Source organism: Oryctolagus cuniculus, chromosome 4 (genome assembly GCF_051225735.1).
Source record: "Oryctolagus cuniculus isolate XC-2025 breed Fujian yellow rabbit chromosome 4, ASM5122573v1, whole genome shotgun sequence".
Lineage (NCBI taxonomy): Eukaryota > Metazoa > Chordata > Mammalia > Lagomorpha > Leporidae > Oryctolagus > Oryctolagus cuniculus.
In genome coordinates, this window is record NC_142870.1 from 100,048,649 (window position 1) to 100,060,188 (window position 11,540).

Genomic DNA, 11,540 nt, shown 5'->3' on the forward strand with positions numbered 1-11,540 from the left:
AAGACAATCACAACACGAGGCCACAACAGACACTGACCAGGTGAAGAACATGGTTGCAGCAAGCAGGTGTACTTCTCTTGCCTACTAGAACTCGGACATTCAGACGATGGCCTGGGAACCCCATGATGCCCCAAAGACCCTCTAAGGGATTTGGGAGCTCAGACTATGTTCATAACATGAAACTATTCACCTCTCAGCCCTCCCCACCAATTCTCTCACAGAACTCACTGGTATTTTTCAGAGGCCACATGCCATCCGATGACATCATCACCCCAATAGCTAAAAGAATGCAACTGTACAAACTATCTTAATTTTGTCTCAGTTTTAATTTCTAATATTGGTAGTTGCTAATTACCAGCAAGTAGAAACTGCACAAAAGCTCTTGGGGTCCTCAAAAATATTAAGAGCCTAAAGAGGCCAAAAGGCTTGAGAATCATTGCTCTGGAACAATTTTTCAGCTAGATGCTAGGAGCAGGGAACTTTTGACATGTGAAACTGATTCGTTTTACTTTAAGTTCACATCTTCAAAGGGTCAGGAGAAGTCTGTAAGCTCCTAAATTTTGCTTTACTATTGTATGTCAGTGTACTCATTAGGAGGCAGATTTTTCCACACAGATCCTAAGTTTTCCTCATGTAGTAAGTAAGCACCATGATGGGAAGTCTCTTTGCCTGGATGGCAACCTGACTGCACCATGGTACAAAGCACAAAACCTATAGGCACTCGACCATGCACACTAATGACCACAGCAGCTTGCTTCCCACTAGCCAAAAGGAGGAGCCAACCCATATGTCCATCAGCAGATGAATGGATACATAAAATGTAGCACAGACACACAGGGAATATTATTCAGCCTTCAAAAGGAAAGAAATTCTGACACTTGTTACACCATGGATGAACCTTGAAAACCTTATGCTACATGAAAAAAGCCAACACAAAAGGCCAAATATTGTGTGATTCCATTTATATGAGGTGCCAAGAATAAGCAAATGTATAATGACAGGAAATGTAGAAAGGTGGTTACTGTTACGAGGGGTTGAGGAGGGGGAAATGGGGAGTATTCTTCTAACAGGTGTACACATTTGGGAGGTGAAAAACCAGAGATGGAGAATGGCGATGGTTGCACAAAACAGTGAATGTGCTTAAGGACCCTGAGTTGTACCAGCGCAAAAGATAAAAATAGTTGGCAGAGGGGCGGGGAAGATTTGAATTCAAATCCCAGCTCTACCTGTGGGACCTTCATACTTCAGTGTCCTCAGCTCTAAAACGGTCAAAATCATCTACAACATCAGATTCTTGTGAGATTTAGACGAGTTCGAATAATGAAATAGAATTGCAATCAGCACCTGGGAAGTGCCCTATCACTGGGTCTCAAACTGTGGCCCGCTTCAGAATCACCTGCAGAGCTCATTAAAACACACGCTGCGGGGGCCCCACCTCTGGCAATTCCACTTCAGAGACCTGGTGGGACCCAGGACTTGACCTTTCTAACAGGTCCCAGGATCTGCTGGTGCTGCTGCCCCAGAGAGCACATGGTAAGAATCACTGTTCTAGCCACCTGCTAGCTGCCATTTCTATGATGGACAACATTGGAGACAGGACCAGCACATTGATAGAACACTTGTGTAAGGAAAGACAGAAAGACAGAGGATCCACTGAACCTCCAACATGAAGTTTTCCCACGAGTAGTGGGAGATCTCCAAACTTTCCCGGAGCATATCAAACCCAGCCACGACCACCAGGTGGACCACCTATCCACCAGAGCTCGTGCAGACTCCCAGGAAGACAAAGCACCAAGCGTTTCAGCTCAACATCACCCAGCCATCTCAGTTCTTTAGAGAATGGGGGAAAGCCCCTTCTTCCAAGATTGCTCTGATGTGAGCAGGTTTAGCTGCTGTGAGCAGCTGATCGCCACACCAGGCGTAAAGCCGGACAGTCCTAGCTTCCGCTGCATCGAAGAGCCCTTGTTTCTCAGCTGCCGCTGGCCAAGGGAAGCCTGCTGAGCCTTTGGGCACGAATCCAAGCCTGGAAGAGTGAGGGTGTTTCCACCACTGGAGCCACACTTGACCAGTGGGTACAGGAGCCGGTGAGAAATACCGCCCTCCGCGTGTGTCAAGTGAGGACTCTGACGCATTCCACCAGTCCCCACGCCGTCCCTGGGATTTAGCACCAGCTGCCCACTGTGGAAGCCAGCTTCTAGCTTACTCCTGGATGGGCTTTCCTTCCCTCTGCCACCATTCCCTGGGTCACTATTCTACCTCTGTTCCCTGGGATACCTTTCCAAAATAAAGTGCCTGTCTCAAAGCCTTGTCAGCCTCCGCATAAATAACCAAGAGAGAGAAAGACTTACATATGGAAGAGCCAGAGCCTGGCCTCAACCTAGAAACTGGAGAGCAGCAGGACAAAGCACACCCAGGTGACGGAGGTGCTCATCACCAAGGAGATGGCAGAAGATTCCATGGTGGTCTATGAGAGCTTGTAAGTGGAAGTGAGCACGAAGACAGTTCCTCCACTTAACCACAAAGAACTTTCTACCTAACACCTGACAGCCACACTCAGGCTTACAACTAGTGCTTGGCTCTTTTCCCTTCCTCCCTTCTTTTTCCCATTTATTTTTTTAAGATTTATTTATTTATTTCAAAGTCAGAGTTACAGAGAGAGAGGGAGAGACAGAGAGAGATCTTCCATCTGCTGGTTCACTCCCCTCCCCAAATGGCTACAACAGCTGGGAGTAGGCTAGGTGGCAGCCAGGAGCCAGGAGCTTCTTAAAGGCAAATGTGAGGCCGACGCTGTCGTATAGCAGGTTAAGCTGCCACCTGCAGCTCCAGAATCCCATGGGGTGCTGGTTCCAGTCCCAGCTGCTCCTCTTCTGATCCAGCTCCCTGCTAATGTGCCTGGGAAAGCAGCAGAGGATGACCCAAGTACATGGGCCCCTGCACCCTTGTAGGAGATCTAGATGAAGCCCCTGGCTCCTGACTTTGGTCTGGCCCAGCCCTGGCCATTGCGGCCATTTGGAGAGTGAATTAGCAGAAGGAAGACATCTCTCTCTCTCTCTCTTTGACTCCACCTCTCCCCCTCTCTAACTCCACCTTTCAGATAAATAAAGAAATCTTTTTTTAAAAAAAATATAATGATTACCAACTAGCGAGTAATAGTTTATATATTAATGTATTTCATCCACAAAATCACTTGAGATAGGTTCTGTTACTGTCTTCATTTTACAATAGAGAAACTGGGACAGAAGAAGTTACATAGCTGGGTGATCTAGCCTGGATACAAACCCTGCCAATCTGGCTCTCTCTTTCACATTTGTCCCCACAATCAATGAAGTCCCCACATTCTACATGATAAGCCCATATGATTCTTTTCCCATTGCTTCCTATTTGTATTCTCACCATCTGCAGAGTGTATAACCCCATGTAATTCACGTGTTTCCTAAACATTCACTGAGTTCCTGGTATAGATTCCAACCTCCAGGAAGATCACACTCAAAGGCAGAGGGGCGTATGAGTGTGTTGCTGGGGTTCCATGGAGATGCTTATGAGATCTAGCGGAGGTGGGGATAAATCCAGAGATGCTTCAGAGGAAGAACCAATTGAATCGAGTCTTGAAAGGAAGCTCCACTGGGAAGGTGCTTTACAGACCTTGTAAGATGGACCAAGTCAGAGAGAGGTAAGCCTACACATGGAGGTGGGAGGCTAGGCCTTGGGTGAAAACACAGAGGTAGGTGAAAATATAAATTTTCACTCATCCCTAAACACCTGCTATGTGCTACTAAGCCCTCGAAGGTGGGACAAAAGGAAAGAGAGGATAATGAATGAGTTCTGTGCTGTCCACTCAACATTCACATCCCATAAAGGTAAAGAACAGCAGAGGTCCTCACACCCAGCCTGAGACAAGGGAGGAACATAATAAAAATTTGTCAATCCATAGACTTCCCCCAACACCTCCTCAAATCACATGATTTAAGTAGTTCTCCATAACAGACCATATAAAATCAAGAATACAGACATACCTTCCGCCTAGTAGCTAACACACCCTCATCCAACACAGAATTACTGTGTTCAATACTCAGCTCTGGCTCCTGACTCCAGCTTCCTGCTAGTGCAGACCCTTGGAGGCAGCAGTGATGGCTGCAGTAATTGGGTTCCTGACACCCACGTGGGAGAGTCAGATTGAGTTCACAGCTCCTGGCTCCAGCCAAGTGAGTCCCAGCCATTGCAGGCATTTGGGGAGTAAACCAGTAGGTGGGAGCACTCGCTCTATCTCCTCTCTCTCCCTCTGGCTCTCTTTAACTCTCTAATTAATGAATGTGTTTTAAAAAAATCAAGAGCAGGGGCCTGCGATGTGGCGCAGGTTAAAGCCCTGGCCCGAGGCGCTGGCATCCCATATAGGCGCTAGATATGGTCCCAGCTGCTCCTCTTCTGATCCAGCTCTCTGTTGTGGCCTGGGAGGGCGGTATAGGATGGCCCGGGTGCTTGGGCCCCTGAGCCCACGTGGGAGTCCCGGAGAAGGCTCCTGGCTCCTGGCTTCAAATCAGCACAGCTCCAGCCATTGCGGCCATCTGGGGAGTGAGCCGGCAGATGGAAGACCTCTCTATCTCTACTCTCTCTGTAACTCTGTCTTAAATTAAAAAAAAAAAGAAGAAGAAGAAGAAGAAGAAGAAGAATAAAAAAAAAAAAATCAAGAGCAAATGTGTTTCCAGGATTGAAGGTCACCATCATCTACTCTCTATTAGTTCTGACCTCACTACCTGTTCCTTATCACATCATGCTTTTTCTTACAAGTACATTAAGGCAGGTGTAAAAAAAATTCACACTTTATTTGCTTGCACAAATAACTTCTCTTGTCCAGAATGTTGGTCTCCTTTACTTTCTTTTTCTTTTTTTAAAAATTTTTTCCTTTATTTTCTACCCATCTTTATAAGCCTTTTCAAAACTAGCCAGTGCAAAGATTTTTTTTTTCATCTAACTGGTTTTAACCTTTTCTCTACCACATCCCCATAGCATTGTGAATTAAAGTTTCTGGCATGTTTAGCACCAATGAATGTTACTCCATATGGTTTGTAAGCCATTCATGTATGAATTGGCATAGAATTGGCACAATGAAATGTTGGGTAAGAACCACAATGGAAGACTTCACTATAAGGCACTGTACTTTAAGATAACTTGTTACTGGGGCCAGCGTACAGAGGGTTAAAGCCCTTGGCCTGCAGAGTCGGCATCCAATAAGGGCACCAGTTTGAGTCCCAGCTGTTCCACTTCCGATCCAGCTCTCTGCTATGGCCTGAGAAAGCAGCAGAAGATGGCCCAAGTCCTTGGGTCCCTGCAGTGGAAAACCCGGAAGAAGCCCCAGAAGCTCCTGGCTTCGGATCAGCTCAGTTCTGACAGTTGTGGTCATTTGGGGAGTGAACCAGCGGACAGAAGACCTTTCTCTCTTTCTCTCTGGCTCTACCACTTTCTGTAACTCTGTCTTTCAAACAAATAAAATAAATCTTTTAAAAATATTCTTAGGCCGGCGCCGTGGCTCAATAGGCTAATCCTCCACCTTGCGGCGCCGGCACACGGGGTTCTAGTCCCGGTCGGGGCGTGGGATTCTGTCCTGGTTGCCCTTCTTCCAGGCCAGCTCTCTGCTATGGCCTGGGAGTGCAGTGGAGGATGGCCCAAGTGCCTGGGCCCTGCACCCCATGGGAGACCAGGAGAAGCACCTGGCTCCTGGCTTCGGATCAGTGTGGTGTGCCGGTCGCGGCAGCCATTGGAGGGTGAACCAACGGCAAAGAAAGACCTTTCTCTCTGTCTCTCTCACTGTCCACTCTGCCTGTGGAAAATAAAAAAAAAATAAAAATAAAAAAGATAACCTGTTATAAAACCGTTTTCTCTTCCTCCCTGAAACACAGATAATGACACACACTGCTCCATCAGCCTTGTAAATAGTCCGAGTCTCCCCAGGAACTACTGTGATACAGACGAAATCATCATTTTACACTGGCCAGGGTGCTCCGGAATAGTGCCTGACACACAGGAAGCTCCTGTTAGCTGTGTGTGGAAGTGAATTAACATAATCAGCTTCCTTTCACACCTGCCATATAGTAAACAATGTGGTGAGCATTTCAAATTACGAAGTTTGTAAGCAGAACTCCAAGCGCACTCCAGATCAAACATGGAGAAAGTCATGTTGCCCATTTTACGTGCTGTGCTACCCTAAAAGACTTCCGTTGCTTTCTTGTTCCTGGAATCCCCCATCTGTCAATTGCTGAAGTTAAGACCACTGTCCCCCTCCACCCTAAAGAGCGAAGAGTGGGAACCTGCCTGACATCGGCTACAAAGTCTGAAAATGGCATTTCCCAATATTTTGCGGATAACAGTAGCAGTACTGCCGATGGTCTCTTTCAACATGCTAAGCATTAAGGACATGATTTCAGTCCACTGGACGTGAATTTTTTTAAAGAAAAAAAGTCATCAACAAATGGGATAGATTTTTCTTCCCCATATGATCTGGAATTAACACACACACACACACACACACACCCTAAATGTTAGAGGATACCAATTCTGAAACTCTAATGTATACCAAACAAAAACGCCAAAATCAACCCAGAAGATAATAAAGGAAACTTTGGGAAATATGCCATACATTTGGGGTTTCTTCCCTCCAACCAACCCTCTCCACGCTGTGAACTGCATGTTAGACCATTGTTCTGAAACCTATGCACCTCGCCATGCACCCGGATCTGCCCCATGACACATGAGCTCTAAAGTGGGTGGATAAAAATAACCTGGTCCTCAAAAAGACATGAGAAACGCCAGACAGCTGAGTCACTTTGAAGCCCATGTGGACTCCTGAAAGGGACGTTCACTCTCCTCCTGCCTCTCCCACTTTCACGCACAACCAGGTGAACGCAGGCGCCATCCGCCCCTGGAGGAGGGCGGGGAGGCGTCCTCACTTCCCCCTCCAGTCTCTGAGGTCACGACTCAGGACTGAACTTTTAATAATTTATGCCAGTGAACGTCAGCCCCAGTGACTCACTTGGGAGGGAAACGCGGGACGGCTTGGGAAAGCCATCATAATCTAGTAGAAACACCCCCCCCCCATTTCTGCACCTTCAAGGTTTCCTCTGACATTCTAATGGCAAAGGAGGGAGTGGGAAGAAATGGGAAGTGCAGGCAAGAAAGCTCAGGGGGAGTGGGAACCCCTGGGCAAAGCAACGGCCCCATAAACGGAACGGCTGCGTGTGTGTGCAAAGGGGGCACCGAGCCCGGCTACCCTCCCGCCCCCGGCCCTCGACCCGGGAGGACGCCAACAGTCCACAGCCTGCGGTTCACTACCGGGAGCTCCTCGGCTCCAGGCACCTTGGAGACGCTGATGGGGCTGCGGGCAGGCTGCTGGGAACCCGGCCCTTGCAGCCCAGGAGGCTGGCGGGGCAGACAGAGGCTTGCAGCAGCCTTGGGGAGCGCACCAAGTGTGCACCCAACTGCAGCGCCCCTAAGCCAACTCCTTCGCCCGGAGGAGAAAGAGGAGGTCCCCGCGGCCACTGCGCATCGTCTACCGCCAGCTTCACGTGCGCAGTGGATCGGCGGCTGCCGCAGGCCGCCGGCTCCGCGACCCTCCCCCGCGAGGCGCCTCACTTACTGGGGAGTCGTAGGAGAAGGCGCACTCGTTCTTGTAGACGCGGTCCCCGGAGCGGGGCACGCGGATCGTGGGCATGAGCGGTACAAGCAGCTCGCCGATGTCTCCTGCAGCCATCTTCCTGCCACCGCTGCCGCCCGGCATGCCGAACAGGGCGCCCCGGCGCTGCATGGCCGCAGCGCGCACCGAGCCGAGCCGAGCCGGAGCCCGAGCGCGGGTCTGCCCGCGGCGGCGGCGGCGGCGGCGCCAGCTAGCGAGCGGGCGGCAGGGCAGGCGGACGCGCGGGCTGCGCGGGCGACGGGAGCCGAGCCGAGCGGGCGGGCGGCGAGAGCGGGCCGCGGGGCGGGAGCGGGCCCCCGGGGCCTGGGGCGGGGGGAACGCTGCTATTTTTAATCCAATGGCGAGTCGCCGGCCCAGCTGCAGCGTCAGGCGGGGCGCCGGGGAGCGCCAGCCGCAGCGCGCCGGGGAGGGGGCGCCGGAGGGGGGCCCGCGCCCAGGGCCGGCTCAGCGGCGGGGGCGGAGGGCAGCCCCGGGGCGTCGGCGCGGGAGCCCCGAGCCGGCTGGGAGCCAGAACGGAGCGGGCTACGAGGGGGCGCTGCTCGCCCAGGCGGCGGGCGGCTGCCGCGGGGCCCGCCGCGGTGTTTTCCATCCCAAATCGCCAGCTTGCCCAGGGGCAGCTCCTAGGAGGCCCACACAAAGAACGGGAGCAGGGGTGGTCAAAACCGCTTGTTTTGAAAGCAGTCGTAGACATGAGCCACGACTTCCCTGGATCGGACCAAGGTGGGATCTGGCACCTAACGCGGGGCCCAGATCTCAGTTGGCGCCATGCATTTCGGTGTTCTCTCCATAAGCCTTGTTCCCCACTTTTTTAACATCTAGATCCCAGTAAAAAGAGATTAGACTGGGATCCAGCAAGGAGAGAGGTCTGGCGGAGGAGGGGGGGGTGTGGGGGTGGGCAATAATACAGGGTTTTCTTAGGTGGGGGCGGGGGTGTGTAAGGCTTTTTGTCCGGGTAAAAGGAGGACTTCTGTTCCTATCTTCTTAATATCTTCGGTGTGACTCAAGGTCCCAGAGTCAAGCATTCAGTGTCCTGATTTGAGGATCTTACGTGCAGACATACGTGCTCATCAAGTTCCTCAAAATAAATAATGAATGGGGTTGGGTTGGGAAGTTAATAATTTACAAGCATGGCATGCCTCACAGCGTACTCGCATTTTCTCCAAAGATTTGTACAAGATGGGTTCCGAGCCATTTAGGTTCCCTAACTGCACCCAAGATACTTCCAGGTTAGGGTTCCCAGTGATCCCTGCCAGTTAGTGGAACCAAGCAACAGTGAAGGCAAGCGCTGATTCTGTAAGCCTCTCACGGATCACCTAGCCCTCGAAGTCTTGTTTTCCTACATGACCGCCCTGTGGCCCTCCTGGGTTCTCCAGGGAGTCTCCCGACCTCTCCCTGGATTCCATGCTGTCCAGCAAGCTTCTGGCATGCCACACATTCTTGGCACCCTGACTCCCACTGCCTGATGGCACTGGAGGAGGAGAGGTTGGTGTCAAATCCTTAAACACTGCTGCTTGGCTCCTGATTGGGCAGCTACTCCCAATTCTTACTATGAATTCCTTCTCAGCAGCTTAGCATCTTCTGGGAGTATGTGTGCCTGTTTCAGGATCATGAATGATGCTTGCTCCAATTACAGAGAAAAACCTGATTCAAAATGTTCAAAACTCTAAAAAATTTAATTTTAAAATAAATGCTGAACAAATCAACATGACACCATTTTTCAGCTTTCAGGCTAATAAAGATAAATTGAGTTGATCTGGGTTTGGGAAGTAGACCCTCAACATACGTTATTGAGGGGAATAAAGACAATATGTCTCTTTCAAAGGAAATTTACTAACACCAACCATAATTTTACATGCATGTTGTTTTTTTCGTTAATTCCTCATTTAGAGATTTATGCCACAGATAAATTCAGACTGCATTCAGATATTTGTTGAGGCCCTTTTTTTTTTTTTTTTTTTTTTTGGACAAGCAGAGTTAGAGAGAGAGAGACAGAGAGAAAGGGAGAAAGGTCTTCCTTTTCCCGTTGGTTTAACCCCCAATGGCCGCTGCGGCCAGCACCCTGCGCTGATCCAAAGCCAGGAGTCAGGTGCTTCTCCTGGTCTCCCATGGGGTGCAGGGCCCAAGTACTTGGGCCATCCTCCACTGCACTCCTGGGACACAGCAGAGAGCTGGACTGGAAGAGGGCAACCGGGACAGAATCTGGCGCCCCGACCGGGACTAGAACCCGGGGTGCCGGCACCGCAGGCGGAGGATTAGCCTAGTGAGCCGTGGCACCAGCCTATCCACATCTTTTATCAATGTGCTTGGGTTAGTTTCAGTTCTGCTTCAAATTCCAACTTCCTGCTAGTGCACACCTGTACTTGGCTCCCTGCCACACATATTAGAGACTTGGATAAAGTTCCTGGATCCTGGCTTCAGCAAGGCCCAGTCCCAGCTGTTGTGGACATTTGGGAAGTGAACCAGCAGACTGAACAATTTCTCTCTCTCTCTCCTCCCCCTCGACACACACACACACACACACACACGAAAATACATTTTAAGAAGCTAAAGATCCATCTGTAGGAATTAATTAAAATACAGTTCCACAGAAAAGAACAAAGTTGCTCTCTGAGTGGTGATGTGGAACAGTCTCTAAGTCACATTACCAGATGAAAAGAGCAGTGAGTGGTGAGCAGATCAACATTTAAAAGTCAGGAATACATGCAAGGCTGATAATATGCAGCAGGCACCCTGGCACACCCTGTATGCTGCCCACCTTCCAATTGTTGGTGCCCGCGGTAAACATGTTTAATGATGCTTCTCAAAATATGCATGTATATGCATATGTATGTGTGCATACTTGTTTGGCTTTCAGATGTCCTTGGAGGAATACCAGAGAAACTCCCAGAATACGTGAAGAAGAAAAGAAAGCCTGAGGTTAGTGGGGTACTAACTTCTACTCTACCTTTCTGCACTAGTCAAAAAAATTTTTAAAGATTTATTTATTTGAAAGTCAGAGTTACTCAAAGAGAGAGGAGAGGCAGAGAGAGAGAACCAGCAGTCTTCCATCCACTGGTTCACTCCCCAGTTGGCCACAACGGCCGGAGCTGAGCCGATCCAAAGCTAGGAGCCAGGAGCTTCTTCCAGGTCTCCCATGTGGGTGCAGGGGCCCAAGAACTTGGGCCATCTTCCACTGCTTTCCCAGGCCATAGCAGAGAGCTGGATCGGAAGTGGAGTGTGTGGGATGCCGGCACCACAGGTGGTGGCTTTACCCACTACGCCACAGTGCCAGCCCCATCAAATTTTTAATATGTGCAAGTATTGCTTTAAAGATTAATTAAAACTCGATTGTAAAAACACCACAAGTTCAATCACCAGTAATAGTAGCAGAAGTTGGAGACAACTGCTACATCACTATAGCACAGCATCCCAGCTTTTTCATATGCTAGCATACATGGACAATGACATTTGTACTGCTCACTGAAGTAATCAGTCAAGGATTCTTTCTGTAGCCAGAGGCTGTTGGTATGGGGACTTCAGTCACCACAGGCCCCATTTGTGGCCTCCCACAGGGCTGAGGAAATAACCACACCTGAAGGCTATCTCTGCACACCAGAATGCCAATTGTGTGCCGGATGGAAAGTTCTAGTCAAAATGGAAAAATGGAAACCATATAAACAAGGAGCAGCGATTAAATTAGGTACATCTACTGGAAGATGCTTATATAACTCATAATGATCATTATGAAAGTGATTATTTTAATATGTGTGTAGTATAACATATAATATATAATAATTATACAATATTATTGCAACAGGGTAAAAATAGGCATGTATTTGAATAAGACTGAAAAGACATGTAAAATTTAAAAAGTTAT

General features: G+C 49.4%; 1 protein-coding gene across 1 annotated transcript in view; it reads right to left on the reverse strand.

Annotated features, from left to right (window-relative positions):
• USP13 (ubiquitin specific peptidase 13) overlaps positions 1-8,183 on the reverse strand; it is a 122,748-nt gene extending 114,565 nt beyond the window's left edge. The window contains exon 1 of the mRNA XM_008266542.5: positions 7,628-8,183. Coding sequence (XP_008264764.3) covers positions 7,628-7,795 — 168 coding nt within the window. The 5' untranslated portion in view covers positions 7,796-8,183. The remainder of the gene's footprint in view (positions 1-7,627) is intronic.
• Between the last annotated feature and the right edge of the window lie 3,357 nt (positions 8,184-11,540).